Source organism: Alternaria dauci, chromosome 7 (assembly GCF_042100115.1).
Source record: "Alternaria dauci strain A2016 chromosome 7, whole genome shotgun sequence".
NCBI lineage: Eukaryota > Fungi > Ascomycota > Dothideomycetes > Pleosporales > Pleosporaceae > Alternaria > Alternaria dauci.
In genome coordinates, this window is record NC_091278.1 from 588,574 (window position 1) to 610,594 (window position 22,021).

At 52.0% G+C, this 22,021-nt stretch overlaps 7 protein-coding genes across 7 annotated transcripts; 2 read left to right on the forward strand and 5 right to left on the reverse strand.

Annotated features, from left to right (window-relative positions):
• Positions 1-954: 954 nt before the first annotated feature.
• On the reverse strand, positions 955-4,073 carry ACET3X_007369 (uncharacterized protein). The gene is made up of 5 exons (XM_069453507.1): positions 3,015-4,073; positions 1,607-2,961; positions 1,429-1,559; positions 1,194-1,375; positions 955-1,140 (listed from the first exon to the last, which is right to left on the reverse strand). Exons 1-5 carry the CDS (start codon positions 3,987-3,989, stop codon positions 1,129-1,131), a joined length of 2,655 nt encoding a protein of 884 aa, XP_069304532.1. The 5' UTR covers positions 3,990-4,073; the 3' UTR covers positions 955-1,128.
• A 362-nt stretch (positions 4,074-4,435) lies between these two features.
• ACET3X_007370 (uncharacterized protein) lies at positions 4,436-5,942 on the reverse strand (the record flags this gene model as incomplete). The annotated part of the gene is made up of 5 exons (XM_069453508.1): positions 4,436-4,921; positions 4,968-5,093; positions 5,142-5,544; positions 5,729-5,766; positions 5,883-5,942. 5 exons carry the CDS (start codon positions 5,940-5,942, stop codon positions 4,436-4,438), a joined length of 1,113 nt encoding a protein of 370 aa, XP_069304533.1.
• Positions 5,943-8,473: 2,531 nt separating this feature from the next.
• On the forward strand, positions 8,474-10,978 carry ACET3X_007371 (uncharacterized protein; the record flags this gene model as incomplete). Its single annotated transcript, XM_069453510.1, has 6 exons — positions 8,474-8,734; positions 8,791-9,040; positions 9,111-9,215; positions 9,280-9,587; positions 9,618-9,779; positions 9,986-10,978. 6 exons carry the CDS (start codon positions 8,474-8,476, stop codon positions 10,976-10,978), a joined length of 2,079 nt encoding a protein of 692 aa, XP_069304534.1.
• A 224-nt stretch (positions 10,979-11,202) lies between these two features.
• ACET3X_007372 (uncharacterized protein) lies at positions 11,203-14,551 on the reverse strand (the record flags this gene model as incomplete). The annotated part of the gene is made up of 4 exons (XM_069453511.1): positions 11,203-11,465; positions 11,517-12,996; positions 13,042-14,436; positions 14,495-14,551. The coding sequence occupies 4 exons, from the start codon at positions 14,549-14,551 to the stop codon at positions 11,203-11,205; spliced, it is 3,195 nt and encodes a 1,064-aa protein (XP_069304535.1).
• A 2,336-nt stretch (positions 14,552-16,887) lies between these two features.
• ACET3X_007373 (uncharacterized protein) lies at positions 16,888-17,245 on the forward strand (the record flags this gene model as incomplete). The annotated part of the gene is made up of 2 exons (XM_069453512.1): positions 16,888-17,002; positions 17,061-17,245. The coding sequence occupies 2 exons, from the start codon at positions 16,888-16,890 to the stop codon at positions 17,243-17,245; spliced, it is 300 nt and encodes a 99-aa protein (XP_069304536.1).
• Positions 17,246-17,427: 182 nt separating this feature from the next.
• Positions 17,428-18,146, reverse strand: ACET3X_007374 (uncharacterized protein; the record flags this gene model as incomplete). The annotated part of the gene is made up of 2 exons (XM_069453513.1): positions 17,428-18,044; positions 18,104-18,146. The coding sequence occupies 2 exons, from the start codon at positions 18,144-18,146 to the stop codon at positions 17,428-17,430; spliced, it is 660 nt and encodes a 219-aa protein (XP_069304537.1).
• A 572-nt stretch (positions 18,147-18,718) lies between these two features.
• On the reverse strand, positions 18,719-20,275 carry ACET3X_007375 (uncharacterized protein; the record flags this gene model as incomplete). Its single annotated transcript, XM_069453514.1, has 2 exons — positions 18,719-19,894; positions 19,943-20,275. The coding sequence occupies 2 exons, from the start codon at positions 20,273-20,275 to the stop codon at positions 18,719-18,721; spliced, it is 1,509 nt and encodes a 502-aa protein (XP_069304538.1).
• Between the last annotated feature and the right edge of the window lie 1,746 nt (positions 20,276-22,021).

Consider the following 22,021-nt stretch of genomic DNA (forward strand, 5'->3'; position numbering starts at 1 on the left):
ACTTCAGCGACTCAAATTTTGCGTCTTGCAGCGCAAACGGCGCCAGAGGCTATCGAACGAGGCGGTCAGCGACCATGATCTGTCCCAAGGCTTTGGGCTTTGGGCGGTGCGTGACAATTGTTTGCCATCACAGTCCATAGCTCGGAAACGCTGACAGAAAGGCGAAGGACCCAGTGGCCCGACTAGTTCCTGGCAAGCAAAATATGATTCGGCGGAGCATGGGCGGACACACGCGGGATGATACCATGGATCGCGGATATCGTGGTCATCTGCGCTTCTTTACGTGGTCTGTACCATACTTTGCTCGCCTTGTACGTTGGCCCTACCAGGATTACCTTTTTGGTGCCTAGATGAGATGCAGCATCGCTATTGACACGTTGCTTAGGTGTATATCCACACAAGCAGCGTGCGCCACCTCGAGAGAAAGGACTGGTCTTTTGTGCTGCTGCAGCTGGTAGAATGGTGAAACTCATGGTGTATACGCGAGCCGCAGTATCCAGAATAGTAGCTTTACCGAACTATGCGAGCTTGTGTTAGCTGGCGGACCGGATTTCTGGGAGCATGCGCCTCGCCAGCAGCGGTGGCAGTGGCGATGGCGGCATTGGTGTTGAGGGGTCATTGCTCGATTCAATCGCGAGGCTAAGAATGGGTACCTGCTCTGCCACCAGGATGGACCGTGACAGCCCGTGCGCTAGGACCGAGGTACGTCCTATCGATTACGGATAGCAGCAGTCCTCCTCGCCGTACTGTGTATACACCAAGATCGGGCCTTGAACAGATATCGACTCTCAAGTTCAAGTTCACCCCTCACTCATACTCGCACGGCAGCCTGGCGCCACGTTTCGTTGCCATGCATTTCATGTCGTGTAGCAACGACGGGCAGCACACTCGCTTCACGAATCCTAGTACGAGCACACACGGCCGACGCGACGAAGAACGAAACGATAAAAGCTGGTATCATATTGCTCTGTTATATAAGTCATGAACTCGCTTGGTGCGACTCCTAGTCACGAACCTACCGCCCCAAGCAATGATGATTTCTTCTTCGTGTCTTGCGCCAATGCTGCGGAATCAACTCGCTCAATCCACACCGCCTAAACAACACGTGCCTACATACGTAGTCGATGCTTACTGCACAACCTGAGTCGGACGTCAGTGTGGTCTCCGATAACGCAGATGACTCATTGGTGTACCTTTTCCCGGAGTTTGCTGATCCACTGAACGATGCTCTCTCCTTGGTCTGCCCGGTCTTCGACGAGTAGTGTTTGCGCCCATAGCTTGAGGCTTGGGTCGCCATCTTCCTTGATGATGTATAGCGTAGGCAGAGTGATGGAACCCACGCCCTTTGACTTGTGATCCCTCGACTTCTCCACAACTATCTCATGTCAGCACTTTGAACGCTCTAAATCATGAGCAACAATGACTTACCGGCTCGGACTCGCTCCGAGTATTCGTTGTCAAGAAGAGGCAATGAAGCCTTGCCCTGCTTCAGCTGTGTACGGTCCTCGACGCCAAACACATCGTTTAGGAGTGCTGGAACAGCATCACGACCAATCCATCTAGCAGCGTTAGTCCGCATCAGCAGCAATTGTACACATGCACTTACAAGAACTGGTTGACACCGTCGTCCAGAAGGTATAGGCCGTACGGGACGATAGCTGCACTAGAGAGGTTCAATGCAGGTGGCATCGTGATCTGACCAGTGGTGGGTTCCGGTACGCCAGCATCATCGGGCATGTCGTGAAGAGAGTAGAAAGATGGGTAGATGTACTGCGTAAGCAGTCGCAAGGGCAACGTAGAAAGGAGATCGAGAGCAGCTGATCGGAGATCGCTTGGAATCAGACCGCTCTTGCGAAGACCAACATTCTTGATGAGACCAAGGAACAGTATGGGGAGAGCGCGCAAGTTTTGTGGCAGCTGCAGACCACCACCGCCCATACTGCCACCTGCCAGCTCCTTCCTGTAAGTGGACAGAATCTCAATGATCTTGGCCTGCAATGCGTCCCGCGCCGCATCAAGACCGCTCGACAATGCTCGCTCAACCGCCTTGTGACTGAAATAGGTGGTGATGGCTTGTGCGTCTGCTGAAGCGTAGACCGATGCTAGGCTCTCAGTTGTTGGCACGGCAAGAGTCAGGACTCTGATACGACGCTGTCCGCTTGAAGTAGTATGGAGCACGGCAGCCTGGAGACAGGCGAATGGCTTGGAAATTGTCTCATCGATAGCAACCTCGATTACAACTGCTTGATCTCTGGGGTATGCCGGGAAGGCACAGAGGTCAGACGAGCGGTTGAAGAAGTTTCCGTAGAATGCGGACATTCTCAACCCGGTGGTAGCACGCACACGCAGCACAGCCTCTAGACCAATCTCGGCAGATAGGTAGTCAGCCAACTCAGTTGCAATTTTGACAACATCCTCTTGTCTTGCAGCATTCCACCCTGGATAAAAGTATGTCTGGCCGGCAGTGAATCGCGGAAGGTTGCTTAGCGTTGCGACATCCTGGTACTGTGAGGAGAATAGGAACATGTCCACTGAGACCTGGTTCTTGGAACATTCTACGGCGAACGACTTGTACCAGTTGTTTGCAGGCTGCAACAAACTGCCCTCTTTGCCGGTTCCCAATAGAGTTTTGTCTTCTCGGACGTTCAGTGCCGCATGGCCAACGTTGGGCAGCGATGCAGCAATGACAGTCAACTTTCCACCAAGCGGGGAAATGAGCTTATGTGCGGATCGGAGAGCTGAGCCTAGCGCAAATCCGGGCACGTGTGTATTCTGGAACATGGCCGGGAGGCGGTCAAGGAAGGTTTCGATGTTGTTGCGGCACTGGCTGAGGCTGACCAGAAGATCTGAGGGCATGGGAAGGTAGGGCTCATCTAGATCGGAAACTACGAGCTGTTGTGGTTCGTTGGATTCGCTGTTGTCTGGGGGGATACCAAAGAAATGGAGCCCATTGTCGACGGCCTATTGCGAAGTCAGTATGCAGATGGCGTGTATCCTTTGCACCCAAAACTCACCATGAATCCGATGCGTGTCCGACCGTCTGCATTTGGTATCCGGCCGAGTGATTCCTTGATGACCCTGGAGACGACAGCGAGAAGTCCGCTGTTCACTGCTGCCTGGGTACAGTCCAGAAGGATGTAGTAGCACAGAGGCTGTGGAGGGCGGACCATGTATTCCTGGGGCGCAACGAACTCGGTCACTGCGTAATTCAGCTCGGGTCTCTGCCAGCGGTCGACGCTCTTCTGCTGTGCTGCATCCCAATCAAATGCCTGAGGAACATCGTTGGTCAAGTTGCACATGTTGCACCTCCACCTGTGGCCATGGTCTAGGAACGAGACAAACGGGTTGATGTAGGCGCGGCATCGTCGACAACGGCTAATGACCTGGTCGTGCACTACTGGCACAGGGTCCTCTGAGTCGTGCAAGCTAGCGTACGGGCTTATGACGAGGGCGAATGGAAGTTTGCTCTTCTTGAGCAGCGAGTGGTTGGTAGGGATGGTGTTGAGCGTACACCGCAGGTATTTACTCGACTCGTTCGCGAACTCGGAGGGGGTAGCCGCGGCATTGGATGGCAGGTTGATCGGAGGAGGAGGGTTGTAGAGTTCCGAGACGTGGAAGGGCTGCGCGATGAGGTCCGAGGGGAATAGTTGGTTCTGCTGCGTAGCCGCGGCGGGCTGCTGAACCTGAGGAGCTGCCTGTCCCTGGCCAATGTTCATCTGCCCAAACTGCTGGTTGAGGGCATTCGGATCTTGAGGCGCAGGCTGTCCATAGCCCTGGGCTGGCGCTCCATAGCCGGGGGCGGGGGCGCCGAAGCCAGGAGAAGGAGCGCCATAGGCAGGTGATGGTGCACCGTATGAAGGCGCTGGAGCTCCATAGCCAGGCACTACTGGTGGGGGTACGCCTCCTGCTTGGGCAGCCTCTTGTGTATTCGCGCCGAATTGGTATCCTGTTCCTGCTGCGTAGCGGTCTCTCTTCTTGCGGTCCGCCATGGCTACAGCAGCGGAGACGGTGAGTCGGAGAGGTTGGGGGTAGTGGTGGGGAAATTGGCGGTGTTGGCGGGCGTGCGCGTGAATTTAGAGATGAGGTAGAGCTCCATGTGTCTTCTTGGGGAACGGCACATTCCGCGCTAAGAGTCCCCGCCAAAACGTGTGCACGGACAACTCTAGGGTTGAGGTGGGACCTACATCGGCCGCCCTTGGGTTTCTACTCCTATTCCATCTTCACTCCTAGGCACCCGCCTTGACCACATTCCTGCTTTGTCATATGCATGCTGAATATCCTTTAGGCAACACCGAAAGGCCCTCGAGCACACGTATCGTTACGGAAACATGTCTTGCTACGGGAAAGAATACATAATCAAGAGACGTATCAAAACATTAGTACACATGATGCAAGGAAAATTCCTAAGATACCCAGGCATTACCGCATTCCATCTTCAGGCCACATTGGAAACCTCCTGTCTAGGGACCTCCTGCTGCTGCTGCCTTTCCACCCTGTCCGCTTCTTCCAGGGGATAAGGAGCCGAGCCCGCCTTGTCATATTGCACGCCTATGGGACTCTCGCTTCGTACCGTACCCTCGTACGTAGTAGAATCTGGAACGGACGCTTCACCTGTCCCTCCTGCTCCGACTCCTGGCACGTTGGCTCCCGGCATTGCACCCACTCCGAGGTTGCCTGCACTCGAATGGATCGGCTCAACGTCCAACTGGTAATGGCGAAGATCATCTTCCGCATCGGTGAGAACCTGGCGTGCTGCTTCTACCTCTGCAAAGGGAGGGTGTACATCACCGGGAACGATGGGGGTGTCATCGACAAGGTTCAGGAGTCGACGAGCGTGCTTGGCTAGGATGATCTGCTTCTCAGCACGTTCGATGGTGGCTGCGAAGTGGTGGTCGTACGCCTCCTTGAATTTCTGACGAGTCTGGAGCGGTCAGCGAGTGATGACAGTCTTTGCGGAGCTACTATACAATATTGCTAAGTTGCGCTTCCGCAACCAGGCTCTGTGCCTCCGCGCGGACAAGCTCCTGTTCGAGCTGGACAATCTTAGTACTCTGAGGTTCTTTATACTTCAACTTGGCAATCTCATCCGACACCTGTTATCTTGTTAGCATGAAGTTGCTGGCTATAGCGACAAGCTATACCTTGGTTTTGTGGTCCCGGCTAGGCTGCACCGAGCTTTCTGTGTTGCGAATCTGCTTCAAGACACCTCGATATTCCTCCAGGGCTTGCGCATAAATATCCTCTTGCTCGGCAATCTCTGCGAGCAGCACTCCGAGCTTATCTGAAATTTCCGAGATCGTCTCATCCTCTGTAGCCTCGCCCCATTCCGAGAGCTGCTGGGCAATGCCGACCCGCTCACGTGCCGCAGCCTCATAGGCGGCAATCGCATGGTTCTCAGATTTGATGATCTTGAACAGCTTCTTCGAAAGCTCCGGCTGCTGCGTACCTCTGAGGGAAGCCATCGTGAAACGATGCTTGGGCGCGGACTTTTCTCCACTGCCGCTACCGCTGCCCTTCTTCGAGCGGACTGAGAGCGACCGGTTCCTGCGAATCGGGGAAATGATTAGCAAATATTTGGCGTCATGCGCGCGAATTCCTTGCATATCAACAAAATGCGCAAGACACTACTACATCGTCTTTCGACTGCCGAAGTAGAAGACAACAAAGCGGAGACACGGGCGATTTGCATTATGATACTGCATCTGAAATGACTCGAGAATTGGCTTACATCGTGAGAGTAATTGTCGCTTTGGTGTTTGTGTAGGTCTACACCCGTGAGTTGTTAGCACTGCTAGGTTATGCGCCGGAATAGCACGCGTATTGCGACGCGATTTGTGGGTATTGACATTGGGTCATATGGGAATATACCTTTCCGTGGATACAGTGAAACCGATGGTAAAGTTTCCAGGGTCGACGTATTGCGCGGTAAACAGCTGTTGCATGGGTTTTGAGAAGCGGGGGTCCAGCCTGGTGAGGTCGTGCAGGGCCTGGTGATGTCATAGGCCTGGCCCGGAAGCTACGCATCGCGAGCATTGTATCCCCAGCTAGTCACACATCCACTACTGCCGAAGCATCCGTCTTCCATCGTCCAAATACAACGACCAGTGTCAAAGCTACATATACCGAAGGCTTGGATCCCCGTTTGCCTCTGTTTTCCTATGCGCCCTCCATCTCTATCTTACTCATTCGATCAGACGGCAAACCGATAAACTAGTGCACGAGCCTAGGTCACGTAGCACCTTCACCTCCGCGACTGTCAGAGTCGATGTGATAAGAACAGTCTTTCAAGATGCTCTGGTATGTCGTACAGCTCTAACCTCGAGCATTACAGCCCCGATAAGATTATTACGACACAACCTAGTAGTTCTCTGCCTCGTTAACAAGATCCAATGTGCTGCCAGACCTCGAAACCACAGGAGTCTGTGTTTGGTGAGCGTTGCTGCACAAGGCCTATATATCTTGCGATACTATCAACGCTGCTGGTCGGTAGTGCCAGAGAATGTATCGTTTCTAGGTAATCGCAGGAGGTATTCATTGGTAGGCCATCTTGTTGTGCAGTATACATGGACGCGTGAAGTGTGGCCGTCAATCGGGACTTTCTGTGGGTTGCTCCTGGCTTCATGTTCGCACTCGTCATTACGAACGAAATTCGCACTGAATACGTCCGGTCTCACCCATAAGCGCAGCTGTTGGGTTGCTGCAATGCTTTGTAAGTGTAAGAATCGAAAGGGCGCATCAATCTGACACATCTCAGGTGGACATCTTATACTCGATGTCTCTATCTGCGATGCAAAAGCTGCATGGACTCACAGTATCGTAACGCACGCTTGCACCACTCCATGTCGGCCACCTCCAACCAAGTAGTACACATGCGCGCTTGTATCCAAGGGGCAGGAAGTTTGTCGTGGGAAACTCACCTTAACACATATGGAAGTGTCCAAGTGTGATATGTCTAAAGAAAGACACTTGGCTGCCCAAGGGCGCTTCGCATCTTATCTTGTTGGTACGACCTTCCTACTGCGTCGGGGTAATCCGCACGGAACGATCCAGACTGCGACGTGGATGTCCGGTCTCACCAAGAATGACCGTTCTTCGATTCCTATATGCACTTGCGAGTGCCCTTGTCAGCCTGCTCCGCGGACCAAGCCGCTCTACCTACAGCTACCATGTCACACCGTGTCAGCTGGTATATGGGTACGATCAGCGTCTGTTGTGCCCTCACGCATTCTTGATCCGTCATAGCCTAGCAGCTGTCGTAGTTCTGTGGTTTCATGAATCGGAACAGCATGGTCCATATCACTACCTTAGGACCTAGGTACTTAGGATCAGGCTGAACATTACAATATTCGGGTGCGATAAGCTCCTGTCGAGCTACCTAGGCACGTGCTGACTGGTATTACCGAGCTTCCAACTTAGCCACGGCAATGTGCAGCCAACGGACGCTTTGCATATCATATAGGTGGCTCCTATTCCTTGCGCCATTTAGGCTTACCTGGTAGCGTTGTTAACATTCAAAGACTTGGCGAAATGGCCCGTTTCGACTTACCAATCATGCCAATCCGGGGGCGGCTGGACCTTGAGCATGTCATAAGCACCGAGAAAGGATCAATTTCGGGAGCGGGACCCTGGAAAGGTGAACAGTGCCAAGACGGCCGCCGCGTCATTATCGGATGTTTCTATGTTCAACGGCGGGTTTTTGACCTATCTGTAGAGGAGAGCGCAAAGGTCTCAGCATAGCACAGCGCAGGAATGCATTCGGCAACAACCTATTGAAGATGGCCAAAAATCACTGCTCAACTCGACAATTCCACCCGAGCTCCAAGATCTGGCCCCGCTTTTTCTTCTTGGCTAGGTGGCACAGTGACCTGATGTGATTATCATCATTAACGGGAAGTTCGCAACTGCTATTCTGTTAACGGGCCCATCCAAGCTTAAAGGCTAGCGGATTAGTTTCGCCGCTCGACTTTTCGGTTGTTAGACCACCATGATCACAAAAGACGCTAATCTATTTGAGAACAACTCGGCGTGATACCGGCGTAACCATGTACGGCAGTCGACGAGATTGAAATCTCACCCATACTCATCACACCCATGCTGCGCAGTGCAAAGCGGCGCTCTTCCCAGTTGTGGGATCACGCGTGCATCATGTACATGCAGGCCAACGTCCCAGCCTCTAAACCCTTGGCACCCATACAAGTGCCTCGAATAGACTCGCCGTGAGTGGGTACCGTCAGTCCGGGAATTTGCCAAACGTGAGATGATCATTTCCTCTGTCAAACGCAAGTCCTGCTATTCGATAATTCAGGACTGCGGGGGATGGTGTCTAAACTAGTATCCATGTCGGTATGTGGACACTACAAGGTCGTACCGGTCTGTAACAATTATTGTTGACGTAGTAAAACAGTATAAATCCACAGTCACCCGCCCTCCTCTACCTATAGCTTAAGTCTTTTCGAATATTTCCCTACTTAAGATGGTACGAGTTCAGATTCTCACGGCAGTCACTGCCTTGGTGCGCGTTACTCAGGCAGGATGTCCTTACATGGATGGCGAAGCTGTCGTTCGCCGAGACGAGGATTCTGCGTCAACTGACGAGTTCCTGGCCCGCTACGAGGTCGATTCCAGCGATGTTTACATGACGAACCCAGTTGGTGGTCCAATCGAAGACCAAGAAAGTCTCTCCGCTGGCGAGCGTGGTCCAACACTTTTGGAGGACCAAACTTTCAGAAGAAAGGTAAGCTCTACTTGGACAAAATACTGATGAGATGCGGACTAACCTCATCTTTATAGATTATGCATTTCGACCATGAGCGCGTTCCTGAACGCGCCGTCCACGCAAGAGGAGCCGGAGCACACGGCACCTTTGTCTCTTACGGCGATTACTCCAACATCACTGGCGCATCTTTCTTGAGCGCGCCCGGAAAGGAGACGCCAATCTTCATCCGATTCTCCACTGTTGCTGGATCAAGAGGTAGCGCCGACACAGTGCGAGATGTGCATGGATTCGCAGTTAGGTGGTACACTGATGAAGGAAACTTTGGTACGTTACAAGTTTTTATTGTACGAGTACCACTCGGCCGTGTTCTTCTGCTAACCATTCCTGTTGATAGACATTGTTGGAAACAACATTCCAGTGTTCTTCATCCAAGATGCGATCAAGTTCCCCGATCTCATCCATGCCGTCAAGCCAAAGCCGGATTCTGAGATCCCACAAGGTATGTTATGACTCTACAAAGTGCTTGTGAAACATGCACTAACGTGTCAATTCCTTCTCTGCAGCTGCTACTGCGCATGACTCCGCTTGGGACTTCTTTTCTCAACAGCCCAGTTCCATGCACACACTTCTGTGGGCAATGTCGGGACACGGTACGATCAGGTCTTACAGGCACACGGATGGATTTGGTGTTCACACCTTCCGCTTCGTGACCGACGAGGGCAAATCCAAGCTTGTCAAGTTCCGCTTCAGGTCGCTCCAAGGCAAAGCTTCCTTGTTGTGGGAAGAAGCTCAATTGACTACGGGTATGAACGCCGATTTCCACCGCCAAGATTTGTTCGACAGCATCCAGCAAGGCCTCTTCCCGGAGTGGGTGTTTGAGGCTCAGATCATGGAAGAAGAGGATCAGCTACGATTTGGCTTCGACCTCCTCGATCCTACCAAGATTGTACCTGAGGACATTGTGCCTTTCACTCCGCTCGGAAAGTTGACCTTGAACCGCAATCCTCGCAACTACTTCTCTGAGACGGAACAGATCATGTTCCAGCCTGGACACTTAGGTACTGTGACTATACAACATGTAGATTGTGCATATACTGACTTTAACAGTTCGCGGAATTGATCTAACGGAAGACCCTCTGCTTCAAGGAAGAATGTTCTCTTACCTCGATACACAGTTGAACCGCAACATGGGTGGCCCGAACTTCGAGGTAAGTCCTGACTGTGCGGATTGGATGTGAAACAAAGACTGACTTTGTATCCTCACATTAGCAAATTCCAATCAACCAGCCTCGCGTACCTGTGCACAACAACGAAAGGGATGGCGCTGGCCAGATGTTCATTCCTCTCAACACAGCACCCTACTCGCCAAACACATTGAACGAAGGATCTCCCCGACAGGCAAACCAAACCAACGGTCGTGGCTTCATCACCGCCCCGAGCCGCTCCACAAGTGGAAGGGTTGTCCGATCCGTCTCCAGCACATTCGCTGATGTCTGGAGCCAACCTCGCCTGTTCTTCAACTCGCTTCTGCCCGTCGAGCAACAATTCGTGGTCAACGCTCTGCGATTCGAGACCGCGCAGCTGAGGAGCGACGTTGTCAAGAACAACGTGCTTATCCAGCTCAACCGCATTTCTCACGACATCGCCGTAAGGGTGGCCGACGCGTTGGGCATGACCGCACCAGAAGCAGATGACACTTACTACCACGACAACACGACTATCGGAGTTAGCGCTTCTGGTGAGCCACTGCTCAAGCTGGACGGCCTGAGGGTCGGCTACCTTACTTCTGCATCTGCCTCCAGCGAAAACGCTCAGGCTTTGAAGGCAGCTCTCGCTGACCTCAACGTTGGAATGGCTGTTGTAGCTGAGCGTCTCAGCAGCGACATTGACCAAACCTACTCGGCTACATCTGCAGTCCAGTTCGATGCCATTGTCGTCGATGGCAGCGCAGAAAGCCTCTTCGCGCCCACTGCCAGCCTGGCCAACTCAAACTCAACTGTTCCTGCCCGCAACACGACCGGCAGCGCCTCTTCGACTCTCTACCCTGCCGGTCGCCCGCTTCAGATTCTCCAGGATGGATATCGCTTCGGTAAGCCCGTCGCTGTTCTCGGTTCCAGCAACAACGTTGCTTTTGGCGCGGCTGCTATCGAAGCGTCTACTCCCGGTGTCTACAGTTCAAGCGACGTATCCGCAATCGTGGAGCAGCTAACTGAGGGTCTCACCACCTTCAAGTTCTTGGACAGATATCCTCTGGATAACTAGGGGAAGTGTGTATTTTACCAGGGCGTGTTTTTGATGTAGCATTTCGATTCTTTCGTGTACAGGGTTACTTATAAGGCGCGTATTTTTGGTGCGTATACTAGCAATTTATACAATGCCGTGCCTTGAACATACTACTTTTGAGAGTGAATGAATGTCGCTTAGTAGTAGAAAAAGTACGATGGAGCCAAAAGTGTAGAGTCATCGGTTCTGTGCATTGCGTATATCTAGTAGAGTTTCAGATCCTCCTCACTCAGCACGCCATACAGTTTCTCAATCTCCTGCCCAATGATATTGAGATCATGCGCAAGCTGCCCAGTTACCAACGCATACGCGTACAACAACTCGTAGTCTTCATCGTTGGCGATGACCTTTCCAAGGCCGCTCTGCCGGAACTCAAAGACCTTTGCTAACAATCGGTCGCGCGTGTGTTCAACATTGGGTAATACATCGTTGAGCGGGTAAGCTAACTTCATTGAAGAAGCCATCACTGTAGCTTGTTAGTAGGTGCGCTTCATACAGTTTAGTCCATGTTGCTTACCCGAGAACAAATGACTGATACGCCAACTCAGTTCCGTCCATTCCTTTTTGGTGTACCTCAAAGCTTCCTTCTCGCCTTCAGATGCCTTCAAGTCTTTCAGAATCACGACATTCATCGCATGGAAGCTATCCAATATACGGCTAGTCGCGCCTAGAATTATCTTGAAGCTCTTGTCCGGGAAGGGACCCTTGAGTTCAAATTCGGCAGCAGCTGATGCACGCAATGTGTCCAGATGAGATAGATATCGTCGGAGCTCGAGCTCTTCGCGTTCGGACATGTACGAGTATGTTCGACGTGAGTTTTCGTTGGACTCGAGCAAGGTCTTTAGAGGACCGCGCTTCCAAATCAACCCCATCTTGAGCCACAGCAGAGACGTGCCCTTCTTGACTTTGCGACGCGCTGAGATGGGCCAGATGACTCTTGTCACCATGATGCCCCATAGACAACCAACCATGACAGCGACGACACGATGCAGCACAATCTCCCATATCTCAGGCGAGATACCGCCCTCATCGTCGTCATCGTCCTCGTCTTTGACAGACAGCGAGTATGCGTAGAGTGCAGAAAGGTTGTAAGTCAACAGGATGAAGCGACCCATAGGCCCTTTGCCCTTGCCTACAATGATGTAAAAGCAGAACAGAGAGATGAGCCAACCGAAGAACCCCAATACGAAGGCATGGTCATCGGCTGCAATCCAAGCGGCGATGGCAAGAACAGCCCCAAGACATGTACCAGCAAAACGTTGGAAACCAGTGGTGTTGGAGGCGCCGATAGTCATCGAACAAACCAACATGTATGACAGCAGGCCCCACTCTCCACGCCAATGACTGTAGAACCCCCGAGTTGATTGGATGAAGGACCACATGGCGTAGAGGACCGCGCCAATACCAACCTTGACAGCGAATTTCAGGTCATCTCTCCTGAAAATGGCCAATGAAGTCCAAATGCGATATGACAGCGGCTGTTCGTTTTCCGACTTGTATGGATCGCCGCGTGTAGACTTCCGGTAGATGGGGTTATGGATTTCGCGTGAGCCTCCTGGCGTTTGGGCTTCGGTTTCGTCGATAAGACTGGACTCCTCTGAATCATCTCCCGATCTGGTCTTGTTGCGCCCGCGTTGCCAGAATTTCAGCCAACTGTAGGTTCTTTGTCGCGGGTAGCGATTGACATTTGCCTTTAACTCTTCAAGAATGTCAAGAAACGTGACCATGTCTTCGGCGAAATCCAACAACGACGAACTGAAGTACCCGCAACTTGCGGCAACCTCTTCAAAGTCGGCCGCGACCGCTGCGGAGCTGGCCCTGGTTGGTATCTTGTTCTTGTAGACAGCCGAAAGAGCTTCCCGTCGTGCGTTGGAAAACAGTGCTTTCGCGTCGACCAGACTGTGACGAAAGTGCTCGTTGATAGCCATGTTGTACTCGGGCCCGGGTCCAAAAGGTAGTTCAGAGAGAACTTCGCGTAAGGTGTATGCCAAAGATTTCTAGCGGAGTTAGCACAGGCGGTAAATTGGAATCTGCGAACATACCATTGGTGGTCCCAAGTGAGCAATAAACACAGAGAACATGTCAGCAGGTGTGAGGTTCGATTGCAAAAGGTTTGTGACTTGGTCAGACTTCCTCTTGGTCGGAGTAGACTCGTCGTCAGATGCGGCTGCTGAAGGGTATGCGGATGCTTCAGCAGAACTCTCGGGCAGCTCATCGATGGAGGCGAGAATGCTAGTGCGCCTCTCGGAATGGCTGAGACTGGGAGACAGTTGCGGCGGGCTTAGTGACATGGCGTGCTCGGAAAATATTGATGAGGTGACGGTTCCGTTGGTCGGTATAGGCTGATGCGACATCCCATTTGGTTCCGACTCTGACTGCGCCAACAACGTAAACTGAGTCTCAGCAGCACTGCGCAGTCCTCCGCAGCTCTGCATTAGCTTCTCCAGACATTTGACCAGCTTGGCATTGATCTTGTACTCCTCCTCAGTACCCAGAGCGTAGTGTTCAAACTTGGCTTCTCCCAAGTTCTTTACCAGAGTCTTGAATGTGGACTGACTCTTCTTGGAGGCTTCGACATAGGAGTCGCTCTTGAGGTCTGATTCGGCACCGGAAAGGAAGCTGAGGGTAATGCCGTTGAGCATCTCGGCCATGGCATCAGTCGATTTGATGAAAGTGTCGCGGAATTCGGTGCGGGCCGACTTTGGCTGCACAAGAAGCGAGACCAGGGCTGAGGCGGAACAGCCCAGAAGTACCATTTTCAGGACTTGCCAGACCTTGACGTAGGAGAACTTGGCTGCCTGGACCGCACCCTCCTTGGTCAGGATGGTGATGAGGGCGAGCGAAGTCAAGGAGCACGCGACGTTGACGAGTGGATTGCCGAGCTTTTGTTTTGTCCACCCCACGAGTCCCAGGCCTCCTCCACAGAATACAACGAGCACTATGGCATGGCCCAGTACCAACAGGTCATGGTTTCCAAAGTAGGCGGACACGGCCATGCTGGAGAAGGAGACGACGGCGGCATACATGAAGGCGGCAAAGGCCAAGATGACAGCCTCGATCATGCTGCCGGCCGAGCGGGCTGGATGGAAGTAGACGGTAATGGTGGCGACTATGTGCTTTCCGTCGTTCTTGCCCAGCAGGCCTGCAATGGCCGGCACGAACGTGGCCAGCGAGCCAAGGACATAGGCCAGCGAGCATTTCAGGATGCCGATTCCAGTGTCGCTCGTCGCATACGCGTAGCCTTGGCGACATTTGTTGCGGACGATGACTTTGGCCAGTTCGACTCTGCCCATGTCGCGGTGTCGCTCATGGTCGAATTCGCCTGGCGCAAGCAGAAACTCGGACGATTCGGTCGGTCGGTGTTGGGATCGCCGCAGAGTAAAGGCCTTCTTGACGCGTTCGCCTGTCTTGGGTTGGACCATGGTCGCGCTGCGTAGCTGTGTACGATTATCATCAGCTCATTGCCTCGATTCCTGCCCCAGAGACGCGACTTACACTGGGCCGCAAGAAGCGGCGCTCAGCCGGGGTTTGTGGCGGCGTTTCGTTAGCCATGGTGCAGGTGGTCGGCCGTAGATTCTGATCAGGGCCTAAGAGAGATGGTCATGCAAGGCTCTGGCCGTTGCGCTGCGGAGGCGCGCCTTGGATCGTTGCACGTGAACGTGAACCCTGGAGATGCCCAGATGCAATGACGCTGGCGCTAACCGCCACAGCCACCCGCGTGCCACATGGATTCGGTGCTGCCATACTGTACCACCCACCGGCCTTGGGCATGCAGACCACGGCCCAAGTCCTTCATCGCCAGACAAACAAAAGACAAGCTCATGATTTTCCAGAGTGCTTGGAAAGAGGGGGGCTTGCTCAGCTAGTGCGGTATCTCCTCGGTTAGTCTAGTTGTTTTTGGCACGTTGATAAGCGTTGTAGCAGAGTGCCTCTCGCAACCGACATTAAAACGATACACTCAAGTCCACCCAGTAATCGAGTATCCTTACGTCTACATACAGGTGCTTATTACCCCGCATCCTTCAGGTGCCGTGGATCTCACAAAGTACCCGCTCCAAACTATTGGGGGAGTTGATCAACATACCTACCTAGGTAGGTAGGTAGATTACTTATCCCTAACGAAGGCTCCACGCTGAAGCGTGTCAACGAAACTGTCCAACAACGAGACATTATAGAGCTCTCTAGTAGACAAGTGTCTAGCAAGAAGATTTGGTGTTTAGTTAGCTCTTCCGCTTGCATCTATACTCGTCCAAGTCAACTATACACATTCCGTCGTATTACACTTTCACTGCCGTACAACCAACTGGATTACTCACAGTGGAACTTGGGACGAGAAACAACTAAGAGCCGACCAATTAGCTTGCTGCTAGCTTCCTAGAGAGCGGGCAACCTTGCAAGACAGAACGCGCGACGCTACAGCGTGACGTTGTGATGCATGCACTACTAGCCCGCTCTCAGGAGTTGCTGAGCCCGACCAATCTACATAAATTATCTGGGGAGCTCTTCTTTTGGAGAGCATCAGTGCTATTGTATCTTGAAATCACCATCTATCAATTTTCCAGCCTGACTTTCCAAATGTCGTCGCAAGACTCGGACACTTCATGGATGTCTTTGCTTTCCTCTTCGGAACGCGAAATACCGTTACCGTCTATGCTTTCTTCTCCAGTCTTCTTGAGAGTTCTTTTGGTGTTCCTGCCGATCATCACTGTAGGTGCTCTTTACGATGGCTGCCGGGTTGCATTCGCATAGACTAACAAAACCGCAGTGGTTCTTGTACAGTGGATTGACCAATCCACTGAGAAAGTTGCCGGGTCCTTCAATCAGCCGGTAGATGAATCTAAAATTACAGTAAGTTCTCGCCATTCAGACTCCAAACTCCCTTTCGCGGTCGATGAGCCCATATCTAATGATACAGGTATATCACGCTAGCAGGAACCAGGGGCTGGTATCTCCAAGCGCTTCATGACCGCTACGGTCAGTACTACTACCACGCGATTCCTCCCATCGTGCTGAATTATGCGTGACAGGTCCTGTTGTTCGTATCTCTCCCTATGAAGTCTCAGTTGCCGATGTAGCCGCTGTAAAATCCATTTACAGAGTCGGCAGCCCGTTTTTGAAATCTGTATGGTACAGTGACTTTACTGGAGAAACCAAGGATGTGAGCCTTCTCACCGTCACGGATCCACATGTCCACGCACACTGGCGCAAATTGGTAGCGCACAGCTTTTCTGAGAAATGGATTCAGAATCTGGAGCCCTACATCGCCAAGACCGTTAGACTAGCTATTGAGAAGATAGCTGGGGACATCAAAGAACATGGACACGCTGATATATACAAGTGGTTCACTTTTATGGTAGGCGTCCTCACTTAGATGCCACTAGCCGTACTCTGGCGCTAACCACATACTTCAGGCAACTGATGTTATTGGAGAGTCGTCTTTTGGCGAGTCTTTCCGGATGCTTGAGACTGGACAGGTCCGTTTGCGAACCTCTCGGCAGACTCGTACTAACGAGATATTATCAGAAAACCAATACATCAAGGACATTGAAGATGGAAGCATGACTACCGATCAGTTAGAACTTGATGCTGTAATATATATTATAGCAGGCACAGACACTACCGCACTTACGGTCACCTACATTGTGTGGTATCTAATCTTGCATCCAGACATTCAAGCGGCTGTGATTCGAGAGGTCGCAGCGCTCCCGGATGGTTTCACGGATGCGAATCTGCGAGAATGCAAGTTGCTCAACAACGTTATTACCGAACCTATCCGCATCAGGCCTACCGTTGGTCAAACCCTTCCTCGTGTCGTTCCAAAAGGAGGAGCCGAAATATGCGGACATCACATTCCACCAGGCACTACTATCGGAGCACAAACTTGGACGATGCACCACAACCCGGCAGTATTCAAGGACCTGGAAAAGTTCATTCCAGAGAGATGGAACGACCCTTCAAAGGAGATGTTGCAGAGTTACTATCCGTTTGGTGGAGGTAGCCGAGGTAAGCTTTAGCCTGCCGTGTCTTTACTTGGAACGAGTGTGGCTGACATTGATGGTAGCCTGCATCGGCGCAAACTTCGCTCAGCTTGAGCTTCGTCATGCTCTTGCTAACTTCTATCGTACCTTCCCGAAAGGTGTTAGCATATCGAGTGCTGAATCATTCAGCAAGGCAGAAATGGATGTCGACACATACTTTGTGACTTTGCCAAAGGGCCACCGATGCGTCATCCAGGCAAACAAATAGGGTGCTTCATATTACTATAATGCGCCAAGACCGCTTTTATTTACCGTAGTTGTACGTCGAATGTGTATAAGGAAGCAGGCTTTTTACATAAACGTAGCGTCCTTAATGACTGTGGACGTGGTAGTATCAGAAACGTGAATGTATTGGATCAACTGAGGGAAGCGTCTCGGACATCGAACCGCTTACAGGCTACCTTCCTGTCTCTTCAACCGCTCAAACAACTGTACAAAAGCAGCCGGCTCTTGCGCTCCACCGATCTCGTACTTGTCGTTTATGGTAAAATTGGGAACACCAGTGATCTGTTGTCGGACCGCCTGCTGCACTTCCCTATCAACCTCAGGACCTCCTTTGCCTTCCTTCAACCAAGCTTTTATCTCTTTTTCATCCAGCCCAGCCTTGACACCTGCCTCGGTTAGGATCTCTTGGCTAGTGATATCCTTCTCGTTCTCAAAGTATGCAGCGAAGAGCTCCTCAATCACTCGAGTCTGCATTTGCGGGCCCTTGGTTTTTCCAAGTTGCACAAGTCGGTGCGAGTCGCGCGTGTTTCCAGTCTTGCCGCCGTACTTGAAGTTGATTCCCTCGCCTTTACCAATTTGCGAGAGACGCTCTTGCATCATTGCTGTGCGCTCTTTGCCAAATTTGGACTCGTACAGTTGTTGCTTGTCGGCGCTCTTTGGCGCATCAGGGTTCAAGTAAAAGGGGAACCAGTTGGTCTCGAAAGTGTCCGTCGACTCAGGGTGCTTCTCCTTGTAGGCGGCGATGCCCTTTTCCAAGCGCTTCTTGCCTACATAGCACCATGCTTTAAACTGGTTAGTGCTGAACGCATATATATTGAATGCTTTTGTTGTAGAGACTTACGGCACACTGTGTCGCTTACAATGTCGACCTTGAAGTTGGTCATCTTGCGTAGACTTGCTCTGAACGCCACGGTGAAGGTGCGCGATATCTTTTTTGCTGATAAAGTGATGTCATATTCGCCAGGTTACATGCTCTTTATGCCGAGATGGATGGCGAGAGTTGCTGACAAATTAGGCGGAGAAGTTGGAGTCGCGATGGCCGGCCAAACTCGCCATTACGGTAAATTCCGCAGCTGTTTCCGAAAGCACCATCATCTCTTCCACCCCACACCCACTCGATTACCAATTCGCTCTCGAAGCACATGCGACGCCAGCACGCGGGTCCGTTACAAGGTAACAAGGTCGACGTTCGGGGAACGTGGGGTAAGCTAGCTTTGGTGAACACGAAAACCAGCTGTTTTGTGCTTGTAGTAGCATCAGAGCACCTGCGTACCGGTGCACACTATGCGTCTCGACGTTGATTGTAATTACGCGTTATTCAATAAGTGTCATGCTAATATGGAAAGCCAAATGTTTACCAACGCCGCGCTATGCCAAAAGACAACTTGTCGCTCGTACCTGTCGGACACGCGCGAGGAGTTTAAACCGAACCGCAAGCAAATCGTCAGCCAGCTCCTTACTTATTGAGCTGCTGCTCTCGTTTCAACGCTTCGCGAAATTTTGCGCCGCGGAACATGATCAGGATAATTCCTGGTATGCAGATGAGGTCCAGGATTCCCAAACCGGTGAAGGCCCATCCCCAGCCCATTCCATCTAAGATGCTACCCATGATGGCTGCGCAGATCGCTGCAGCGACGTTGCGAAGAAATCCTCCTAACGCTACTAGACTGGCAGTCTGAGCAGGATCACACTCGGTCTGGAACGAAGTGCTAGTGACGAAGACGATGGAAACGCCAACTGCTGCAAGAGCCGAACTGAAGAGACCCGCTGCTGGGTGCACGCGATTGTGTGCGAACCAACCGAACATGACTTTTCCAGCTGCTGCAATGAGAAACCCGGGTATCTGAATAGCGATTCTCCGCTCGGGTGCAACCTTGCCATCGGGGCTGTTCGCGATGGCCTTCTTGCGCATGTAGTCAGAAAGTCGACCCACGACGATTGAAGCAATGAACATTGCGATACCAGGACAGAGGAAGCCGTACCCGACCTCGGCAGTTGTCCAATTGTACCCCTCCTGCCAGATGGTGGGGAAGGATATGTACATGCCATATAGACCGGCAAACTGGAAGGCACCATTGAAGGAGACGATCAAGTGAGGGGGATACTTGAGAAGGTGCATGAACTTTCGAAACGATGGTCGAGGAGCTTTTGGGACTGTCATGTCCGTACATGGCTTTGTCCGGAACTTTGGTATCGAAACCCAAGGCTGGTGCGCAAGAGCTGTGCCGTTACCCACCAGTGATCGCAAGGTTTCTGGCATGCAGAACACGATGGCAAGATACACCGGAAGACTGGCGAGCGAGAGGAAGCCAAAAACCCATCGCCATCTGGTCTCGGTTGCAAACTGACCACCTATGAGTGGACCAAGGATGGGGCCAAGTTGAGGTCCCATGAGAAACCATGCCAAGGCGGATGCGCGTCTGGCGGGCTCCGTGATATCGGCTACTGTACCGGCTCCAACCGAGAACACGATACATGATCCGAATGCCTGGAAGATACGGAGAAAGTATAGGAGAGCGATGTGTGCTGGCAGCACAGCTAGTAATGTATTGGCAATAAAGAAACTGCCGAGTCCGACCATATACACGGTTTTCCTTCCACCAACATCAGAGGCTGCCGCACCGAAGAGAGGCTATGGCTTGTTAGTTTTGCGCTCTAGTGCACGGAATGGACTACTTGCAGCAATAGCGAACACCACCATGTACATTGAAACTGTACCGTTGACTGCGGTTTCTGATGTTTCGAAGATCTTTTGGAACAGCTTCAGAGATGGCAGGTAGACCGCTCCGCACAGCGGTCCAAAGAAACCTGCCGCTGTAACCACGCCCAGGATGAACCTTCTGCGATTAACTGAGAAGGCCGAATAGGGTGGAGGTGGTGGAGGAGCAGAATCATTCGTTAATGACTGTTCGGATTCATCGACGGCATGTGGGGAAGGGTAGTCATCGCTGTCGAAGCTTTCACGACACCGATCGTAATGATGAGCCTTCTCGAAGTCGATTGGAGAACGCATGGCAGAAGGCGGTATCGATATGATGCGACAGATGATACGCAGTGAGCCTCGTTGTGATCAAAGGGCACGACAAGACTGATATGTATGAAAGACACACTAACATCGCCCTTGCTCGGAGCGCCCTACGTGTCGGCTATGCGCTGCGCAAGACTGCACAACTCAAGACTTTGTTCTGGGCACGGTTGCGTTCTGCTTTACTGGCTGTAGCACAGCCCTGCCTCCCGCGCGTCCAATGGGAGGACATCCTGATACAAAGGCGTATTTTCGTCTCGGCTGCGGTCAGCTCCTACGAGAACAACGCTTAGCCGCATCCCACGCCACTTTGTGTATCGCCAAGCGACCCACTACTCTGGTCCCTAGGATTATCAGCCGCGGAAACTGCTGGGAACAGCATTGTTGGTGTTGGAATGTACGGGACGAGTGGACGATTACGTTGACTTATTTCGGTCCAGGTACTGCAGCTTGCTTGAGATTCAACACTTCCAAGGTTCTCACTGCATTACGTGGTTTGCACAGATGTGGCAGCCCGTCACGACTGGTTCCAACGACAAACGTTCAAAACCTACAAGTGCCGCTGTCTGTGCATGGGAAAGCGAAGCAGCATACTAGCATCACACATGGACTGTGCGTTATGTGGGTATGGTGTTTGATACAACATTATCAGCAAAACAGGTCTAATCCACTAGCGCACTGGGGAAGGCTTGAGGCTGAATTGCTTAGCGCCAAACTAAACTGGATAAGTTTGTCCGGAGTACTTCGCCTCGTCGACGATTCGCTGAGGTTTGACTACAACATTCCCCGCATCGTCGCGCCTTGGAGGTGTTTCAAGGCGTTGCTGAGATAGATGCAGCTACCAGTAAGGCTACCATGATTCACCTCAAGCCTGACCGAAGAGCACACCAAGATTGTGTCTTTCTTATGACATTGTAATATGTGCATGGGCATCAAATACTATCCATGTACTGTGTGAAGTACTGCAGCATTGGATTGAAAGTTTTCACAATCAGGTCGCAGCAGATATCAATCCTGGTAGACTTTGAGTCTGTAGTAGACATGCAACCCCTCACCAACACCTAGGGGCCATTTGAGGAGAGTCCGGCGCTCGGCCACTACCAAGTGCAATCGATTCAGCTCTGTCCTAGGCACTCAACTACTGGGTTTTCTTCTGTTCGACGCCTGCTTTTGATTCTGTGGTCACGCATCTGCAGCTAACGGCATTGCCGAAGCCCTGCTTCACGATGTGCACTTGACAAACTCAAACTATCAACTGACTTGAGTGCTGTAGTCGTTCGCCATTCCCGAGAGATGATCCATCGCGCTCTCTCGCATGTGTAGTTGTACGTAAGACTCTGATTGCCCATCCGTTTCGGCAAAAGTTATGACCTCTCTCAACATGACAGCGGAGGGATCCACCGTAAGCAAGTCCCGTTATCAGCGCGCCTGATTGTGGCACGGTGTTCCGAGTAAGACCATGTCTGGGGTATCGTTGCGCCGAAATTGCGCTTTCTTACCATCTGTCTCCACCTTTCCCGCTTTGGTCTACTATGTTTATTGCAAATCTCCACATCACAGTCGGCCCAATCCAAAAAATCAGTCGAAGGATTTATGACACGTTAGATCTGATCCACTTAGTAGCTCGAGCTAAGCCTTATCTTTGGCGGTGTCTGCGATAGTCACGGGATTTGCGGGACGATTGTGGCATGAGCTGTCGCCAGGCGTCCCATAGCCGCCTGGTGCATCCCCTGC

What these genes read in the sequence shown, in the direction of transcription:
- ACET3X_007369 (XM_069453507.1), bottom strand. Translation starts at nt 3,989, where the DNA reads ATGGCGGACCGCAAGAAGAGAGACCGCTACGCAGCAGGAACAGGATAC. An exon ending in GACGGTGTCAACCAGTTCTT is followed by an intron (nt 1,560 to 1,606) that starts GTAAGTGCATGT and finishes TAACGCTGCTAG; the next exon opens with ATGGATTGGTCGTGATGCTG. An exon ending in CTCGGAGCGAGTCCGAGCCG is followed by an intron (nt 1,376 to 1,428) that starts GTAAGTCATTGT and finishes GACATGAGATAG; the next exon opens with TTGTGGAGAAGTCGAGGGAT.